The sequence below is a fragment of the Hippocampus zosterae genome, chromosome 16 (genome assembly GCF_025434085.1).
Source record: "Hippocampus zosterae strain Florida chromosome 16, ASM2543408v3, whole genome shotgun sequence".
NCBI lineage: Eukaryota > Metazoa > Chordata > Actinopteri > Syngnathiformes > Syngnathidae > Hippocampus > Hippocampus zosterae.
The window spans coordinates 5,049,002-5,070,646 of record NC_067466.1 but is presented as its reverse complement, the minus strand read 5'-3'; the positions used below and the strand labels follow the sequence as shown (position 1 = coordinate 5,070,646).

Genomic DNA, 21,645 nt, shown 5'->3' with positions numbered 1-21,645 from the left:
AAATAGAGAAAAAGTCGACATTTTATTTTTGTCATGTTGCTCTCAGCTGAAAAATGAACTGTGGGCCACAAATTGACGCCGGGCCGTACTTTGGACACCTCTGTGCTAGATGGTTTGGAGATAGGAGAAATGACCAAGGCAGCAGACAAATTTGAAGGTGTGGAAATTGTCTTGGGGAGACCGTTTTTGCCATTAGTCTTATATTGACCTTATTATTATGACCTCATCGATGCAGCTGTTTACTGTGTGTATGTGACACATGGATAACAATATATATCACAAATATTCCCTTTATAAGGTACCGTAATAATGCTCGAGTGAATCATAATGTCACCTACGCCCGATAGTTTGGTTGTCTCACTGAGCTACAAAAGTTAAAACAAAAAGAAAATTGCGATGGTTCTGTTTGATGCGGGAGAATTCTCTGCCATTACAAAGTAATTTCTATGTATAGTTGTACCAGGCCAAACCACATCAGAGGAAATAGGAACATGAATGTGTTTTTTTTAAAATAAATAAATAACGATGGAAGAAGAAATAGACAAATTTCCCAGTGTACATTTTACATTGACTACTATGCATCACTAGTGCTGCATCAAAAACTATATTTTGTCACATTCTTAGGAGCATCTAGAAAGCCATCTACTTTGAGCAACTTGGAATTATTGTTATACAGTATATTGTATTGGCTCACATCCGTTAAAAAAAAAATCTTATTAACCCTTCTATGCACCCTGTAATCTGATAACATGATAAACTATCCACTGTAGCAACCACTGTCCCTGAAAGCATTAACTGCATGCAGCATTCAATAAGCCAAATATGAGCACTGGTATAGTTTACAACGACAACATATTTCTGGCGAATGTCAGCGTTTAACAAGCACATCATTGTCCTTCAATGATTCTATTAGCAAGGACAAAATGCTGCTTCGTAATGTGACGGAACACATAAAGAGGGTTTCTCAAAGGGCCAGTTACTTGCCCCATAGAGACAAAGTAGACCGACATTTCAAGGACACGTGCAAAATGTTCAATATGGTTATGAAACTCGGACATTCAGCCAATTAAAAATGAAAGTATAAAATAAGAGGTTAAGAGACAGTTTTAAGAGATTATTGTACAGTACTGGGATGTGTGCGAAGGTTGAACCACATGCAGTATGACCTCACATGACATACCTGTATCTCTCTCTCACTTTAGTTAACATATGGAGCCCCACAGGGATGCGTCCTCTCTCCACTGCTCCCACTGGACACGAACGATTGCACCTCAACCAACCCAGCTGTCAAACTCAAGGTTCGCAGACGACACCACGGTCATCTGTCTCATCAAAGACGGTGACGAGTCTGCGCACCGACAACAAATGTAGCAGCTGGAGCTCTGGTGCGGCCGACACAACCTAGAGCTGAACACGCTCAAGACGGTAGAGATGATCGTGGACTTCAGGAAACATCCTTCACCACAGCTGCCCCTCACACTATCCAACTGCCCTGTGTCAACCGTCGAGACCTTCAAGTTCCTGGGAATCAGAGTCTCCCAGGACATGAAGTGGGAGGTCAACACCAACTCCATCCTGAAAAGGGCCCAACAGAGGATGTACTTCCTGAGGCTGCTGAGGACGCATGGCCTGCCACAAGAGGTGCTCCGACAGTTCTACACGGCAGTCATCGAATCAATCCATCACGGTTTAGTTTGGGGCCACCACAAAAAAGGACAAAATCCGACTTCAACGGACATTTAGGACAGCGGAAAAAATCATTGGCACCGCCCTACCCACTCTTGAGGCCTTGCACACTGCAAGAACTAAGACAAGGGCACGGAAAATCCTACTGGACCCCCCGCATCCTGCCTACCACCTTTTCCAGCTACTCCCCTCAGGCAGGTGCTACCATCCATGTGCACCAAATCCAGCAGACACTTAAACAGCTTCTTCCATCTAGCCATTAACTCCCTAAACAGTACTATAATGAAATCTATCTGGAAAGTGGCTCCAGCTCTGTACTCATTTGAACCACTGTCACTGATCTGTATTCCACAGCACCAGCCACTTTTTAAAGCGCTCAAGGACATCTGCACGATTGCACACTTGTTGTACTACAAATACTGCTACTGGTGCCTTTAAAATGGTTCAATGATTTTCTGCACCAACTGTACAACTGTTATAGTATTTTATTCTACCAATGATCACTTTAGCTCTGCTTGATACTTTGCACATTGCCTCACAGTTGTCACTGGGTGGCACCACCGCACTACGGTTCACTTACATTATGGAATGTCCTTCCATACTTATTTTCCCATACTTATTTGTCATGTCCTTGTTATGATACTAATGCAGCGTGTTATACCGGAGACAAATTCCTTGTGTGTTCTTCATACTTGGCCAATAAAGATTATTCTGATATTATTGTGTAATTAGTATTGTTCTTTTCATCAATTTTATGCCAATGGGAAATTACCACTTCAAATTTTATAAGTGGAACATTTTAACCCCAAATCACATTTATTTTATGTCATCAATTGGCGGTATCGCTCCAAACAGCTGAACAAAATAATTTCCTGGATAAATTTGTTTAGCTTACACAAACCTGCTCTCTAATGGCGCAGAAAGGAAACTGCACCACAGAACTTAAGAGTTCTGTACCTAATTTTTCCAAGTTTAATTTCACATTTTGAATATTAAACAAGCATCAACCCATTCATCCTTTTACGGATTCGTGGGGTACAGGTGACCTGGAGCCAATCACAGCTGAATTGGCATCTGAACTGGTCTCGGCCATTCACACTCACATTCAGTATGGGCAATATGGAGACTTCAATTCACCCCAATGTGCATATGTTGTCATGTGGGAGGAAGTCAGCGTGTCAGAGAACTTGGAGAAAACAAAACACATGGGAGGGCCAGAAGCAAGATTTGTACCCAAAACCCTTGGACTCTGAGCCAGATGTGCAACTCAGAAATATTAAACAATTTGAGCAAATGCAGCTTGATCAGAAACCCAGGAGTAAACACTTTAAAAATTCTGTTCATCATTTGAGTATATTATGAGGAAAATATCACAGGTGGGTCATCTTAGGGACATAACTTGGACAATGTAAGGTGCCATTTAATCAACAGAGAAGTTTTGCATTGCTCCCTTTAATTCAAAGGAAACTGACAAAGGGAAAGTGAAAGGTCATAAAAGTGAACAACAGGTCATCATGTACATTGTTTATTTGTAGTTTATATTTATTCTATCTCAATTTAATAACAGGACATCATTAACATTGTTCCTTTAGAGTTTACATTGACAAATTCAATTGAATATTCTTTGAAAAATTGCATTGAAGTGGCTTCTGTCTGTATCGGGGGGAGAAAAAAAATTAATTTTCCAGTAAATAACAACAAATATACAGACTTCCACTGTGATCCAGATGTTCTTGAATGTGTTTTCAATATATATTTTTTTTCAGTGAAGACTGAGAATCCACCAGCAAATTTAAGCACACACAATTTAAAGGGGATACAATGTACAAAGTAGACACCAACACAGTGGCCGCTGGCCAGCCACATGAGGATATGGTGCTAAAAAAGAAAAAAAAAAAAAAAACCTCCACAAAAACCAAAAGCTCACCAGTTATTTTGCGTTGCCTTTCTCCCCCCCCCCCCCCCCCCAATTTAAAAAGCTCCACTGTCTTCTTTTTAAATCACACTTGTTTTAATCATTTCAGGGACGGCGGTTACTACAGTGGACATATTAGGTTGTCAAGTTACAGGTTATCATTATTGGTGCATGAAAGGATTGAAAAAGGATTTGTGACCCCTGATGCAGACTATCCAATCGAGAGCAGTTGGCACAATCCGTTGGCGTGACACCACAACGTGCCTTTCATGATTAATATGAAATATAAAAATATATGGAACTTCAATGCCATCCATCGTGAAAGAATCTCACAGTTCAAAACATTGGGTTTTTCCTTTCCCAGAATGGGAAAGAAGAAAACATTTTTGTTTAGACTTGACATAATGTGTTCCGAAGTAAATGACTGAATTGAATTGAATACAACTTTCTTGTCAAATGATGACTTCGAAAGTCACAGTAACAGGTTATGTCATGGTACTGCATCCAAAACGATGTTTGTTTTTTGTTTTTTTTGTTTTTGGGGGGGGGGGATCAATCTTGAGGCACAAAGCAGGCTAAATATCAAAAAGCAGCCGCCAACAAAAAGCATCTGGGTCACTTGAGTAGAGAACCCTAATTGAACACTGCCTATAATCATCTGGAGGTGATGGTTACGATTCAAAGAGGTTTGTTCCTACTACAGTCCAGAGAACAACAAAAAAATAAAAAAATAAATAAAAAATTGAAGCGATCACAGTGCAAATAAGAGATAGGAACTTGAAAAGTAATCAGATCAAAGACAAGAAACCACGAGGAGCTACAAATAAGAATTCAGCAAATAGATTTTCAAAGGAACACGCTTCTCCTGGGAGGTGTTGTAGCGGGAGATCAAAATGCTTTTTAGTTCTGATGTTAAGAGAGCCCTCAATTGTTTTTCTTGACGGTACATTCGTTGTCCCACACTGTCCCTATCCCCAGAAATAAAGTTGCTTTCTTAATTTTTGGAGAGTAGATCATTTCTTTTCAGGATTCATCACAAAAGGGGAGGGATATTTAGCTGTCAGGTGAAATTACAGGAGCCTAAAATGCATTAAAACCTTTACAGCTGAACTTGATGTGACCTTCGCTCAGCTTTTGAATGCACAGGTCCAACGGTTAAGTGTTTCAGTACATTTTGCACGAGTTGCTGCTCTCCAACACGATAAAATTCAAAACAGCCGTTTGACCCTGGAGTCCACCAATACATGTCAAGTCAGCTTTATTGTCAAATATGCTCGAAGTGCAACATACAGCACAGATGAAATTTCTTTCCCCTCAAGCACAGTGCAAACATGCATGTACTGGTTCAATTAGAGCTGGTGTTTAAATGGTCGTTCAAATGGGACGTTCTCAGACGGAAGTGGCCACTGACCTTCGAGTGTCATAGGCAGGTTGCAACGGAGATACCGAGAGACGAGCTTTTGGTGGTGGCGGTGTTACGATGTGGGCAGGTCACAAAGCTTTGTGACAATTCCATACTATGTGAATAGCATTTTTCCTCCAGTGATTGTGCCCCGACATGAACAACATGGGCCTAATTTCATCTTGATGGTCAACAATCCTCCAGCTCATCAAGGTCACATCATCAGGGAGCAACTGCTGGAAATTAGTGTACCGCAAATGGAATAGCCTACACTGCAGCTGAATACTATTGAAAACGTATGGGATCAGCTGAGTCGCCATGTAGAGGCTCAAAACTCTGCTCCCAAGAACCTCAATGACCTGAGGGCTGCCCTTCAAGAGTGGGATGACATGCCTCATCAAACAATAAGTCGACTTGTGAACAGCATGAGAAGTCGTTGTCAAGCTGTGATTGATGCTAAAGGTCACATGTTTGAGTTGGCAGGTTTAAATTTTTTGTTGTGGTGTACCCATCCTTGTTGTTAACTTATGTATGCCAACACTGCAGCGTGAACATTTTACATTGTCCATAAATTTCACATGAAACCCAAATATCCCTTGCTTTTATGAGTAGTGTGTACAGGTATATATGTTTGTGTGTGTGAATATATAATAAGCTTGATCTGTCAAAAAATAAAATATTGATTCCTTCACTGTAAATGTTTCCCACCCTCCCCTTCAAAAGAGACCAAAAAGTGGCGTCTACACTAGGTAAGGCATTCATTCATATCTGATGCTATTAAAAAAATAAATACGTCATTTCTGGTGGAATGTATGAAAATATTTAAGCATCTTCAATTCACTTCCTCTTGAACTAAAAGCGAATATAAGTTTCCCAAACCAGCAATTAAACATTGAAAAATGTGAGATTTAGAGTTGACCACAGCTGCAGCACAAAGTGGCTAGAATTCAAGGCCATGTTCGAGACATGCAGAAGAGGCTGATATTTGTAAAACTAATGCCAATTCAAGACTTAATTTAGCGTATACAGTGTTCACTCACTTTTTAAGGGTGATATATTACACGAGCCCCAAAATAGCCCCCAAAAGTAGATGTTGACTGATTTTCTATTCGGCCATTTTTAAACACCCCACCCACCCACACAGGAACTCGGTTTTTGGGGCTGACCAGCTCTAATGTTCATGTTCTTGGTTTTAGTAAAACAAATTTCCCCTCCCTTAAAAAGAAGAATACACAAAGTTATCGTCAAAAATGAAAACCCACGATGGAGTGAAGCCGCACCAGCCAAAATAGCGAGGGAACACTGTATTTGTTTTGTCTGTAAAATTAAGCATCACAGCGAAATAAGATCCATTGGGTTAACTGTACCAATCTGGGACCTCCAGCTGTTCCAAAGAAACTAATCTAGAAATTTGCAAGTACAAGCTGACCGTGCCCTGTTCCCTTGACATACACTTGCAAAGCTACTAAGTTCAGCGCATTCTCTCCTGACGCACGAAAACAATTTTCATATTCACAACTCGCTGCAGGAGTGGTATGGACTTCTTAGCTGTCCTTTTCACCAGCCTGACTTTTCTCTGGGTGGGAGGAGCCTTCGAAGCGTTGGGAGGCAAGGATGGCTTGATGAGACATGCTCTTCCTCGCAACGTCACTTTTCCTCCACAGGGTGATTTCCTGCAACATCAGAAAGGTTTTAGAACAACTGAGTGGAACAACCAAACAGATACTGTATTTTCCGGTTTATAAATCACTCCGGAGTCGAAATCGCACCAGCCATAAAATGCATAATAAAGAAGAAAAAATATAACTCACACTGGAGTACAAGTCACATTTTCTGGGGAAATGTACTTGATAAAATCAATCACAAAGAATAGACATGTCATCTTGGCAATTAAAAATAAAAATAAAAATAGAGAAGAACAGGCTGAATAACTAAGTGTACGATATGCTCACGTTACTTAACGCTTAAACAATCAACTGAAAACGTGCTTGGTATGTTCACGTAACATATTAAGAGGTATTCAGATATCTATAGCAGAAGGAACATGCCAACAAGTTCACCAAACCACCAGTGTCACTCCAAAACACTAAATCCAACTTTCAAACAACTCTGCCAACTCCGGAGGTAGAAAATTTAGCGCTTCCTCTTCTACGTTGTTTACGTCAGAATAATCGTCGGTTTATCAACACATGCCTACAGCGACCTCTTGGGTTGAATGTGAAAATAACATGTAAAATGATGTACTGTACTCATGTGTTAGTAATTTCACACATAAATCGCTCCAGAATATAAAAACTCTGATTTATAATCCGGAAAATACGATATGACCCTGACGCAAGTGACTCATCATGGTCATTGTAGCTCGAGCCCTGTACTTACTTGAACCAATGTCACTGATCTCTATTCCACAGCACCAGACACTTTAAATCACTCATGGACTTCTGTACAGTTGCACACTTAAACTTGCTCTACAAATACTGCTCATGGTCACTTTAAAATGGTGCAATAATTATCTGCACCAACTTCACAACTGTTATTGTTTTGTATTCTACAACAGCTGTCATTGGGTGGTACTATCGCACAACAGTACCCTTACATTACGGAATGTCTTTCCATATTTAGTTGTCATATTCTTGTCTGTCGTAGTTGCTTGTTATCGTTGATACTCGGATAGCCTGTACTACTGGAGACAAATTCCTTGTGTGTGATATCTACTTGGCCAATAAACATGATTCAGATTCTGATGGTCTGTTGGACCTGATGTCATACTAATACTTTGTCACACGATAAAGAGAAAACTAATTTGTAACTGTGATATAACAACAACCTGAAAAATGTGTCCATTACAAAGGTGTACAATAATATCATTATATTAAAAGTAAGCTAATACTGTAAGCCTAGGTGGTGAGCCCAAGGTAAGGAACAGGGAGCTTCAACTCCTAAACTTGAATTAGTGAGTCAAATAAGCTTCCGAGAATTGCTTGACATGAAGACAATGGTTTGAAAAGTTCCCATATCTTCATAAGTTGTTTAACAATAAAAGGCGCTGCTGACTTCGACTCGGGACGTTGTGAACCGGTGGGCAGAGTACTTCGAAGACCTCCTCAACTCCACCAACACGCCTTCCTTGGAGGAAGCAGAGCCCGGGGACTCTGAGGTGGGCTCTCCTATCTCTGTGGTTGAAGTCACCGATGTGGTTAAAAAGCTCCTCGGTGGCAAGGCCCCAGGGGTGGATGAGATCCGCCCGGAGTTCCTCAAGGCTCTGGATGTTGTGGGTCTGTCCTGGTTGACACGCCTCTGCAACATCGCGTGGACAACAGGGAGAGTGCCTCTGGATTGGCAGACCGGGGTGGTAGTCCCTCTTTTTAAAAAGGGGGACCGGAGGGTGTGTTCCAACTACAGAGGGATCACACTCCTCAGCCTCCCTGGTAAGGTCTATTCAGGGGTGCTGGAGAGGAGGGTCCGTCAGGAAGTCGAGCCTCAGATTGAGGAGGAGCAGTGTGGTTTTCGTCCCGGCCGTGGAACAGTGGACCAGCTCTACACCCTTAGCAGGGTCCTTGAGGGTATGTGGGAATTCGCCCAACCAGTCTACATGTGTTTTGTGGACTTGGAGAAGGCGTTTGACCGTGTCCCTCGGGGAGTTCTGTGGGGGGTGCTTCGTGGGTATGGAGTACCGAACCCCCTGATACGGGCTGTTCGGTCACTATACCACCGATGTCAGAATTTGGTTCGCATTGCCGGCAGTAAGTCGGAATCGTTTCCAGTGGAGGTAGGACTCCGCCAAGGCTGCCCTTTGTCGCCGATTCTGTTCATAACCTTTATGGACAGAATTTCTAGGCGCAGCCGAAGCGTTGAGGGGGTCCGTTTTGGGGGCCTCAGTATTTCATCCCTGCTTTTTGCAGATGATGTGGTGCTGTTGGCTCCTTCAAACGGGGCTCTCCAACTCTCACTGGAGCGTTTCGCAGCCGAGTGTGAAGCGGTGGGGATGAAAATCAGCACCTCCAAATCTGAAACCATGGTCCTCAGTCGGAAAAGGGTGGAGTGCCCCCTCCGGGTCGGGGAGGAGATCTTACCCCAAGTGGAGGAGTTCAAGTATCTTGGGGTCTTGTTCACGAGTGGGGGTAGGAGGGAGCGGGAGATCGACAGGCGGATCGGTGCAGCGTCTGCTGTGATGCGGACGTTGTATCGGTCTGTCGTGGTGAAGAAGGAGCTGAGCCAAAAGGCGAAGCTCTCAATTTACCGGTCGATCTACGTCCCAACCCTCACCTATGGTCACGAGCTATGGGTCGTGACCGAAAGAACGAGATCCCGGATACAAGCGACTGAAATGAGTTTTCTCCGCAGGGTGTCCGGGCTCTCCCTTAGAGATAAGGTGAGAAGCTCAGTCATCCGGGAGGGGCTCAGAGTCGAGCCGCTTCTCCTCCACATCGAGAGGAGCCAGATGAGGTGGCTTGGGCATCTGATTCGGATGCCTCCTGAGCGCCCCAGTGAGGTGTTCCGGTCATGTCCCACCGGGAGGAGACCCAGAGGAAGACCCAGGACACGCTGGAGAGACTATGTCACCCACCTGGCCTGGGAACGACTCGGGATCCCCCGGGGAGAGCTGGAAGAAGTAGCTAGGGAGAGGGAAGTCTGGGCTTCCCTGCTAAAGCTGTTGCCCCCGCGACCCGGCCCTGGATAAGCGGTAGATGATGGATGGATGGATGGATTTTTTTTTTCAGAAAAGGATATTTCATTAACCCTTTCATGCACGTGCCACCTGATGAAATGATAACCTGTCTACTGTATCAAGTGTCAAGTAACCACTGTCCCTGAATGGGTTAAATCCTCAACTCAACTGTATTTATAGAGTACTTTCAAACAGCCATCGCTGCATACAAAGTGCTGTACATTGAGCAACTAACATATACAACAGTAAAGCAACAAATCGGTAACAGAGACGGTAGAAAGCATCGAACAGAAAAACCAAGAACAAATCTGAGTCATGCCGAGTCAAATGCCAAAGAATGCAAGTGAGTTTTGAGGCGTGTTTTAAAGATTGGCAGGGAGGAAGCTTGCCGAATGTTCAGTGGGAGGTCATTCCAGAGAGAGGGACCAGCAACAGAAAAGGCTTGATCCCCTCTGAGCTTCAGCCTAGTTCTCGGTACCTCCAATAATGTCTGGTCAGCAGACCTGAGGTGCCGGGCAAGTGTGTAGGGGCGGATGAGCTCAGAGAGGTAAGGTGGCGCGAGGTCATTTAGAGATTTGAAAACAAATAATAGGATCTTGAAAATAACTCTAAATATAAATATGATTATGTATTTCTATTCCTTTGCATTAAACAGAGGGGCAAAGAGCAACTTATTGGCATTACTAAAAATGACCGGTCCTGTTCAATTGATATCATGTCAAATGGACAAAAAAGCCCCATAGAACAATAACACAAACAAAATGCCACCAATGAATTATGTTGGGATTTCACTATTAGACAAACGCCAATGTCGTACGTACCTGTTGTTTGAAATACCGTCTCTCCTCCTCATCGATGAGGACCAGGTTGAGGTAGTAGCGAACTGAAAACTTCTTGTTTATGTCCCTCATGGTGGGCGTTATCTCATAGCCCGCTAGAAACAGCCTTATGGGGATGGACTCTCCTGCAGAGTTTCAGAGGCAGACTTTGTTAGAATAACAGAGCAGAATCATTTACCACTGCGGTACAATCCTTTCAAATTACCCCGGACTGGTGCACCATCCATGATTTCATACTTGGCTATGGTATCGTTCTCGTGGTAGACGTTTGGGCCGGTGCCAGTCGTTTCCCGCTTGATGATGTCAATCTCCATATGCTTAATTTTAATTCGCACAAGCAAAAAGTAAATCTTGCCGACAATAACATCTTTCAGGTGATACCTGCAAAGGACATGATCACCGATGACGACGAATACTTTCAGCCCACGTGCATTCTCAATGAAACGTAAGCATACTTGGATTTATTGTACTCGAACTCTATGTGGAGACAGTCCTCGATGCCTACTTCCATCTTGATGGAGGAGTTGATATCAGGGTATGTGCTTAGGGTGTGAACCACAATGTCCACTTCTTTGACGATGTCACTCAGTCTGCGGCTGACGGTGGCTCTCAGAAAATAGCTGCAAGCACAAAAAAAGAAAAGAAAAAAATGTCTTGAAATCAAGGTAGCTGTGTGGAAAAAACATTTTACTTAGTATTTTCTGCCATTCAATAAACAAGTAATAAATTGTATAAGAATAATAATTTAGGGCACGCTCACGGTCGGCCGTCTGTATCAAACTCTGTCCTTTGCACGAGGGCAGTCCACACTAAATAATACAATTTTTTTTTTTAAAGAAGTTGTGATTGCATGCAACAAAGTCATATCACAATACTATGACATGTTTTTGTAACAATAAACTTGCAATATTTGAATAAAAAACGAATTAAGATGAGGATAGGGAAGCATCTTGTCAAGACTATGAACCATAACAGCAAAATTGACCCATTTTTATCCATCTCCGGGGGGGGGGGGGGGGGGGGGGTTGCCATTTTGTTACTCGTTGTCGACTGAAAGTGACATCACAGGGCGTGTCCGAATGTTCACTCTTCCTAAACTATTGTATCAAACCTACGGTCCGGGGGCCAAATCTGGGCCTCCACATAATTTTATGTGGCCCGCAAAAGCCAATCAAGCATGTCAACTTGATTGGCTTTTCCTACTGATGCTTCCTAAAAGCTGTACCATAATTTTAAAATATATCATATGTAATAGATGAGAGCTGTTGTCAGCATTTTCTTGTGACCAAACCCCTCATTACAGTCACTTAAATAGTTGAAGAAATGATTATTCTGGACTTCTTTATATGGTTTCACAGTCAAAATGTCCCTCAGAGGGAAATGGCAACTACAATGTGGCCCATGACAAAAATGAGTTTGACACCCCTGTCCTAACCCCTCATCCAGAATATAGTCTCGACCTATACATTTTTTTTGTCCCCTTACTCTGTTAAGCGATTCGTCCATCCAGCTCACTCCATATCATGTGACCACCGCACCTGATGCACCGGCGCGTTAGGATCGCCGAGTACAAGTCCGGTCCTGGGGACCCCTAGCCTAATGGCTCAATTTACAAACGTCATGTGCCCAAACCCAGAAAACGGGTGAGCCATTTTTGGTCATTACCTGAGCGACTGTGATGTCATTTTAAGTTGACAGCAACTGGCAAAATGGCCGTCCCCTTAGATGGGTAAAACGGATGGATTTTGCTGCCGAATTAATATTTTACAAATGCAATACTAATAGAACATATATATAATCATCAAGAACTGTTTTGACTTGACTTCCCCTTTAACTACAAAAAAAAGGAGACAAAGACATCTGTCGGTGGGACTGCGTTTGTTGATGGCTCAGGATTCAAAAAAATTGCCACGCAATCAAGTGGAGCTCACCGTAATTTGACATTCTGGCCAGTGTAAGCCTCATAGGGCTTTTCCACGTGAGTGAACTCAAAGTCAAACGTCTGTGACTGCGTGAGCTCCCCTGGCCGCGCCAAGTCTTTCACCAGAGAAACAAATTCATGGTGGTTTCCCCGGTCATAGTAGAGCTCTGAAAGAGATGAATTAATACAATGAGACGGCTGCAGTAGAGTATCTTCATACATTCTAAAAGAATTTGGGCAAACTTGTCATTCACTTCTGACAGCTGCAGTCTGCCAAGATCTGATCTGATGTGAGAAGACAAGTTCGACACTCGTGGTTTACATATTTTAGGCCTTTGTTTTTTGGCCTGAAATATGACTGCAGTACCGAGAAAATATTTTTCATTAACAGCTTCAACAGTTTGACAAAAGCATCGAATAGTAATCGTAAATTCCTTGAAAATGAAGGAGATATCATTTTGTGAAACAGTAACTTACTAAATATCAACATGTTCTGAATTAAAGTTTAGTTCTGCGGATCAAATATTGGCAGCAGTTGTTTCTTACCCATGACTATATATGTAATTGTAACTTTAAAGAGGTATATGCAGACCGTGGACTCTCCAAAAAACAACAACAACAACAAAAACACTTGATTGGGCTTTTGTTAGGACAACACAATTAATTACCGGTAATCTGTTCTAGGCATAAACCCCGAAAATATGTATTATATATTTATCCATGCATCCATTATCTGAACCACTTTATTTATGAGGCTTGCGGGCGTGCAATCTTATCACAGCCGACTTCGGGCAGTAGGCGGCATACACCATGAACTGGTTGCCAGCCAATTGCAGGACACACAAAGACGAACGAACAACCGTTTGTGCTCACAATCACACTGAGAGACAATTTAGAGAGTTCCATTCACCTGCCATGCATGTTTTTGGAATGTGGGAAGCGGAGTACCTGGATAAAACCCATGCAGGCATGGGGAGAACATGCAAACTCCACACAGGAATGCCTGGATCGAACCCTACACTGTGAGGACGTGCTAACCGTTTGCCCAACGTGCTGCCTATGTATTAGCTATCAAATAAAAATATTAACATTCATATTTCTTGAGCATTGGCTTGGTAAAAATGCACTAGACACAAAAATATTTCTTTTTGCATTTAAATTATATCTGTTGTGTCTCAAAACTACTTAAAAATGTCTTATTTGCAGATGAACATCTCTCAACGGCTCTGGAGAAAATCCGAAATAGTTTCTGACTACAGTGAAAAATGAACACATTAAAAAAATTGTTATGAATAAATGATCATTAAAGTTAAACAGGTGGCCCGGCCCGGTAGTCCAGTGTTCAGCAAGTCGACTTCACAGTGCAGAAATTCCAGCTCCGGCCTCCCTGCGTGGAGTTTGCATGTTCTCCCCGGGCCTGCATGGGTTTTCTCCGGGTACTCCGGTTTCCTCCCACGTTCCAAAAACATGCATTGCAGGCTGATTGAGCACTCTATATTGTCCCTCGGTGTGAGTGAGGGCGTGGATGGTTGTTCGTCTCTGTGTGCCTTGGATTGGCTGGCAACCAATTCGGGGTGTCCCCCGCCTACCTGCCCGAAGACAGCTGGAATAGGCTCCAGCTCCCCAGTGACCCTGGTGGGGATAGAGTGGAAGATGAATGAATGAATAAAGTTAACCAAAACGAAGTTCATTGTTTTTGGCACTAGAACAAGTACCAAGTTAAAATTATGGTAACTTCAATTGAAATATAAAGAGTGTATGAAAATTAATTCCTTAGAGTAGGTATTGGCGCAAAATGATGCTGGAAGTCACATATTGATAACGTCAAAGGTAAAATGTCATAATCATAGGGATCCTGTACAAAACCAAAGCTTTGCATTGAAAAAAAAATAGTTTATCCATTTTGGGTTAAATTCCCTATATTCTGAATATTTTTTTTCTCTTACCTCACCTTTTCGCCATGATTACGTTCTCTTTGAGAGGGACGATTTTAGGATTTTTTTTTCTCGGGTTGCCAGATAACGGCACAGACCGCAGAAGGATGGAACAAATATCACGTTATATGTGTTTATGAAATTGTTACTAGCTAATAGTTAATCATGAAAATAGTTCATAACTAAGGAATATTTTATTGCAAAAACCAAATTTTATGATAAAATACAAATATACATAGATGAAAAATAAATCAAAAGACTGTGGTATTGTTCAGGGGGGCCGGACCAAATGTGGAGGCGGGCCGGATACGGCCCGCGTGCCGTAGTTTGGTGACCACTGACCTAAGGGGTAGAAGTGTACCCCCCCCCAAATAAATAAATAAAAAACACAATTAAGCTAAACCGTGTTTCTGTCGGAATATCAATGGCAAATCACTATATTCTGTTTTTATACTTACCACAACATCCAGACTTCATTGGAATTGCCTTTGTATTTATATTGTGATATATTATTCAGTAATAGTCAGAGGAATGTCAAGCTGAGATGCTGTTTTTGCCTGTACCTCTCATATGCTCGTCCATAATTGTCCTTCTACTCTCCTGAGACAACTCTCTTCTTTGCTTCATTTGGTCCATGTTTATGGTGGTACACACCATGTCACGAAACAGCAGTGACTACTTGTAACCCTTTCAATATGTCCACTAACTGATTACAAGTTTGAAGACACCTGTGGCATTACTGGGAGGACCCAAGTGAGTTGTCCCTATGTTCAATTTATATTATTTCCTTGGCTTCCTCTCAATTTTGCCCAGGTCTGTCAGTTTCAGGAGTCTACATGTATTTGTATCATCTTCAATCATTCAATTGAACCACGTTCAAAAGCAATGTCTGATGGTTAATTTTCAAAAAATGCTTATTTATATATACTTTGGGAAGATTCAAGTTGTTTCTTCAGGGCGACCGATAATTCTGTAGGCGGGATTAGTGAAATCGAGTCACTAAAATTGATCATGCAAGCAACAATAAATACCAGTCAGATCAAAAAAATTAGGCGAGTGTCTCAAAAGTCAATGTATTGCATATTAACAAAAATACTCAAGCCAAAGTTACAAGTATGGTGCATTGCATTAAAAGTACTAAACACGAACTTGAGTGAATGTAACGGAATAAATGTAGATCGTTACTCCCAATTTCGGGTGTACACACATATATCTATATCCATCTATATCTATTTAAATATGTTGTTCAGTGGAATCATACCATCAAAAGTAAAAAAAACAGTGATGCTATGAATAAGAACAGTCACAGTAAGTTTAAGTTTGCAACGTTAACTAGTCTTATTTCGCGGTGACGGATAGCCAATGACTGTTGTGTCAGCTGACCTGTGAGCTAGTACGATCTGTCACGAGACCTGACACTTCTTATACACGCTTTTGAAAGCAATTACAAATGCCTCCAGAAGATATTGGTGCAAGGGGACGTGCCGGTATTGTAATCCAGCGTTTAATAAATTGTACTGTAAATTGATGCAATACTTTTGCCAGAGACTGTCCTCTGTCAACTGTCAGACTTCGCTACTTCTCGGCGGAGCTAAGAGTGGCGTGCACACGGTGCAGGCCCCCCGCCAGTCGCTTACCTATTTGCCCAATAAATTCGATCTTGATTCCGTTGTGTTCCAGCCTCTTGCCAGGATACTTGAGTGTGACGTTGACCTTCCCCGACACCGTTTCCCCGTCGTAGAAGAGGAAATATTTGTCCTTTCTGCCGTCCTCGCTTTTATGCTCAGCTTTCTTCCTTGTTTCGGCATCATTGAGAACAATATCGATGTCCGCACTTTGACCAAAACCAAAAAAGTTCATCGTTGTTGGGCAGTTTTTTCCCCCCGTGAATGCAACCCGAAACAAAATGCAACCACTTGACTTAACGAGAGAAAGATAGTCGTCGGTTTGCGGGTGCAAGTCGCTTCCCAGTTTGAACTGAGCAATCGCGCATGCGCCAGTACTCATGCGGAGTCTTATTATTGTACGAGTTTTTCCTCCTTATATTTTCTGTTTTCCTTGTTAAACAGTACACGATAATATAACAGTACGCATTTCTATAATAATCTATTGCAGAAAAAGGTCGTATAATGATACGTTTTTTAAAAGGTGTTTGCACTGTTTTGCGCAACAGAACGTACTTTATTTTTGCCCGCAATTTTGTCTTGCAGGTAGCCGATAGTGCTTGTATAACAAGTATTCGAGTGACAGATTAGCCTTTACACTCATTCATTGTACTGATAAGATTTGTTGTTATTATTATTATTATTATTATTATTATTATTATTATTATTATTATTAATGGTGGCACGGAGAATGACTGCTTAAGATGCCAGCCTGGCAGTGCAGAGGTGCAGGGTTCGATTCTGGCAACCGAGGCGGAGTTTCATCTCTCCCGTGCATGCGTGGGTTTTCTGCGGGTACTAAGGTTTCCTGTCACATGCCACAAAACATGTATGGCAGGTTAATGGCACACTCTAAAATGTCCCTAGGTGTGACTGTGAATGCATATTGTTGTTCTGCGATTATCCGGTCACCAGTTCTGCCCAATTAAGATTTGGCTACTAAATACCTGTATGATAAAACCGAAGACTCCCTGATTGGTGTACTGTTGGCTCTCTGTGGGATGAGAGTACATTTATTGACGTGGCACTAGCAAACTTTGTAAACATGTCAAAACTAACAAAACTATCCAGAGCACAGGAAAGGGAAAACATAGGAGGGGAAATGGGAGAAAGAGAGATCAAGTTGATGCTCGTTTCGGTGTTGTCACGTAGCGAGGTGGTGGTGGGCCCCAAAAAGCAGTCAGGAGAGAGGAGCAGGGTGTATTTGAAGAGTTGTGTTTAAAACAAGAAAACTAAATCCTAAACAAAGTAACAAACAAAAACCATGGCAGAAACTAAAAACTCTACATAACAAAAACATGACCAAAGCAGGACTGACGCTAAAACATAATGATGAACTAAACATGACTGAAACAAACATGAAAGAAGCAACAGCAACCAACAAAGCATGACAGTAGCAATAGCAACAATGACCCGACACTGAGTGTTCGGGCAGGAGTTAGTGATGTGTCGTTCGCGAACGAGCCGGCTCCTAGATCCGGCTCTTTGAAGTGAACGAAGGAATTCGGCTCCCACTTCATTGGGAGCCAGCCCCTCATTGGGAGCCGGAAGGGGAGGGTTTTACACACACACGTACACGCACATGCACACGCACACAAGCACACACACACACGCACGCACGCACGCACGCAGACACACACACACGCGCGCGCTGCAGTTTAGAGAAGGGGGAGGGGTTAGAGAAGAGACACACACAGCAGCACACTGAGCAGCACACGAACAAGACAGACGAGGAGACGAGAGAGCTAGTTAGTGAAAAAACTTTTTGTTTTACAAATTTTAATTTATAATTTGCTGTAATTAGTTAAAAGCTTATAAATATACACATTCAGAGATTGGAACTTTTTGACGACCTTGTTTTGAGATGGGTCTTTGTACTTTGTTTTTATTTTTGTAGCACTCCATGTTGAGTATGTTCAGAAGAATATGAATAAAGCCATATAAATAATAAATATTTGATATAATGTCTATTTTTTGCATTAGTACTTCATTTTACACATAATATTACGTTATTTTTGGTATTAAATTAATTTAAGCAACAAAAAAACTGAGGAGCCATTTGGGAGCCGAAAGGTCGGCTCTTTTTAGGGAGCCGAGCCAAAAGAGCCGGCCATCTAAAAGGAGCCGGAATTCCCATCACTAGCAGGAGTCCTATTATACTGTACAACTAATTACCAAATGACCAACAGGTGTGCAGCTGCCGGGGGAGCCCTACAGTGCCACCTGTTGGTCCCTAAACCGAATCATGACAGGTGTATCCAGTTAGAGGTCGCCACAGTAAGTCACTCAACGTGATTTGTTTGATACAATACATAAAAGGAGAAAATGTTCAATTTTATGTTTTAAATTGTGTTACATGTTATTTATAAATTAAAGGCATTGTAAAAATGATTTGATTTGACTTCCAATGGAAGTGCATGTAAATTGTCGATGGAGGTGGGGCAGTGCCATATAAAATATTGACATGGGTGCCAAATTGGATAACATCACAGTGGTAGGTACTACTACGACTATTGCTACTACTATTATTATTTATGATAATGATGATGATGAGTAGGAGTATATTAGAAGTACCCAACTCCCGGTGTACATGTAAATTAAAATTGATTTTATTTTCTCTGACTGGATCCCACTACATCTGCAACTTTCAATGTGCACCTGTTACACATGAAAATATGTAACGTCCAGGAAATGTTTGTTTCTGTTGAATACATGTAACAGCAGTAATTGTTGATGTGTACAAAAGAAGGCCACAGTAATGCACTTTTGCATGATTTTATTGAAGGTGGTGACCGCTGGGTGACACATTGATTAGCTGGTTAGCAATGTCTGTCTCACAGTGCAGGGAGAGTGGGTTCGAATTCCAGCCTCGGCCTTCCTGTGTGGAGTTTGCACATTCTCCCTGTGCTTGCGAGGGTTTTCTCCAGGTACTCTGGTTTCCTCCCATATTCCAAAAACATGTATGGTAGATTGATTGAATGCTCTAATTTGTCCCAAGGTGTGATTGTGAGCATGTTTCTTGGTCTACGTGTGCCCTGCGATTGGCTGGCAACCAGTCTGGGTGTAGCCTACTGCCCGAAGACAGCTGGGATAAGCTTCAGCACCGCTGTGACCCTCCTGAGGATAAGCGGATCAGATTATGGATGGATGGATGTTGACAGCTGTCTCTCGAGAGATGTTCAATGGATTCATTTGTTTGAAGACTGATGTGTAATTGCCGAGTAACGCCTGTAGAGGTCCAACTTGAACAGTCAATGCATCATAACATGGAGGACTCCTTCAGTTCAATCATTGTCTATAATGGGAATGGAGATGCAAGAAAAAAATGTCGAGGCAGAAGAAAGTCGCCAGGTACTGCGCACGCATACATATAGACAAGATGTTTAACTTCCGGATAATGGATGGATGGATCAACATCAACGCCACCCGCCCCTCCCACCCCCGCAAAAAAAAAAGTATTATGTCACACTTTGCAGTTAGTGTGTGTTGTTTCATCAAATGTAAAATATTTTTTATTAGATAACTGCCAAGCAGTATGTCCCATTGTCAAATAAGTAAAGCTCCACAAGTCCTTCCCAAGTAGGAAGAAAGAGCCTTCAAGCTGTTCGGATATGGCCAAGGATGTTAATAATGAAGAGATGCAAGCAGTAGACACATCTTGTCAATGTGTCAGTTCATCATGTCATGCTGGAATATTTTAGAAATAGGTTTCATCCTTGTGTCAAGTGTAATTTTTCTCTCATCGGTTTTCCCCCTTCCCATTCACGCTTCCGTCCGTCCCAATCACTGCATCAAAGTGGGATGTCTATTCAGATCTTAAATCACACTGCATATCAGCCCTGTACACAAGTAAAATCAAAACATGACCAAGACAAATGATACCACCTCATTGTTTATTATGACTTTCATTTTACATGACAACTTCCTTCTTCAACCTTTTGTCAGTAATGAGGCTCAACATGTAAAAAGAGATGTATTTTTGAAAGGGAAAATAAACCTACAAATTTTCTTTACAATATGTTCGAAGTGCCTCGCAAGTCTCAACACCGCTCACCTGTTTTCCGCAGCTGAGCCATGATTGGTTGTTACCTGAGCCCTGAGCAACTGTGATGTCATTTTCAGTTGACAGCAAGTGGCAAAATCCCCCACGCAACTCCCGGATGGATAAAAATGGGTGGATTTTGCGGTTTAGCTCCTATTCCACAAACGCAATACTAATCCGAATGCAGTTTTTAGACTAGTGGGGCTGTATAAAACATTATTTTGCCAAGAGAATTTTGGGTTGACTTCCCGTTTACAAATACAGGTACAAACATTGCAACAGATTTTTGGCCCAATAAATCAATAAATAATCACAGACTGTACAGTGTACAGTCTCGTACACCATAAAAATATCAACCATCTTAAATTAATTTACACACATGGGAAAGACACATTTATGTTGCCAATATGTGTTTCTGTTATCAATCAGAAGCTGTTTTTTTATGTATTGAAGTATAATTGACAATTGGTCTAACAATTGAAAGTGTTAGAGAGATGACGTGCATGCATCCATCCATTTTCTGAACTGCTTTATGCTCACAAGGGGGTGGGGGGGTGCTGGAGCCTATCCCAGCTGTCTTCGGGGCGGCTCATCAGCTAGTTCCTGCGGAAGGCTGGTAAGGTGGGCCTTCGGCCCACAAAAGTGTAGTTGCTTAATTCAACTTTTTGTTCATCTTCATTGCTTATCGCGAAAATAAAGAGATGTTTAGCTCTACTAAATAACTAACAATTTCATTGCAATACTTGTGGGTAGACAACATTTTTTCGCTAAGATGCCCACGCGATCGTAGTGAGCCACTGCCTGAGCGGCGCAGTGGCGGCGCGGTGAAGTAGGTACGTTTTGAAAAGGGACAGACGGAAGGACAGACCGCGTGCGGGACGACGCGCAATATATATCTATATATACTGTAAATATATATATATATATATATATATATATATATGTGTGTGTGTGTGTATGTATATATTCATTCATTCATTCATTCATTCATTCATCTTTCGAACCGCTTGATCCTCACTAGGGTCGCGGGGGATGCTGGAGCCTATCCCAGCTGTCTCCGGGCAGTAGGCGGGGAACACCCTGAATCGTTGCCAGCCAATCGCAGGGCACACAGAGATGAACAACCATCCGCTCTCACATTCACACATATGGACAATTTAGAGCAGTCATGTCCAAAGTCCGGCCCGGGGGCCAAATCCGGCCCGCGGTCGAATTTCATCCGGCCCTCGGCCCCTGTCATAAAATCAGTGCCGTCTGGCCCTCAGTTTGGGCGCAATGGAACACGTGTTGCATTGACTGAGGTCTCTTAGACTGGTGAGTGATGTTTCATAGAGTACTGCTTCCCTCTAGTGGCTAAATGAGTAATAGCATTCACTAAATGAGTAATAGCATTTAGACACTAGAGGGCATCACTCACGAGTTATCAAGACATCACTCCGTGTTTATATTGACTGATATGTCATATTTCAAATGATCCTTGCAGTTGTGGATATGTGTATTGCTTGTTCATTTCCCTGTTGTTCGAGTCAAAGGTTTTGTGACTATTGAAAAGTCATGGTGATACATTTTATGT

At 42.1% G+C, this 21,645-nt stretch overlaps 1 protein-coding gene across 1 annotated transcript; it reads right to left on the bottom strand.

Annotated features, from left to right (window-relative positions):
- Positions 1-4,834: 4,834 nt before the first annotated feature.
- On the bottom strand, positions 4,835-16,384 carry vps26bl (vacuolar protein sorting 26 homolog B, like). The gene is made up of 6 exons (XM_052046278.1): positions 16,004-16,384; positions 12,443-12,599; positions 10,967-11,131; positions 10,717-10,892; positions 10,494-10,636; positions 4,835-6,676 (listed from the first exon to the last, which is right to left on the bottom strand). The coding sequence occupies exons 1-6, from the start codon at positions 16,371-16,373 to the stop codon at positions 6,548-6,550; spliced, it is 1,140 nt and encodes a 379-aa protein (XP_051902238.1). The 5' UTR covers positions 16,374-16,384; the 3' UTR covers positions 4,835-6,547.
- Between the last annotated feature and the right edge of the window lie 5,261 nt (positions 16,385-21,645).

Excerpts from the sequence above, each read along its gene's own strand:
- vps26bl (XM_052046278.1), bottom strand. The coding sequence starts at position 16,373 with ATGAGTACTGGCGCATGCGCGATTGCTCAGTTCAAACTGGGAAGCGAC. Across the intron at positions 11,132-12,442 it reads GGCCAGAATGTCAAATTACG|CTATTTTCTGAGAGCCACCG; the intron begins GTGAGCTCCACT and ends TTGTGCTTGCAG. Across the intron at positions 6,677-10,493 it reads GACGGTATTTCAAACAACAG|GAAATCACCCTGTGGAGGAA; the intron begins GTACGTACGACA and ends CTGATGTTGCAG.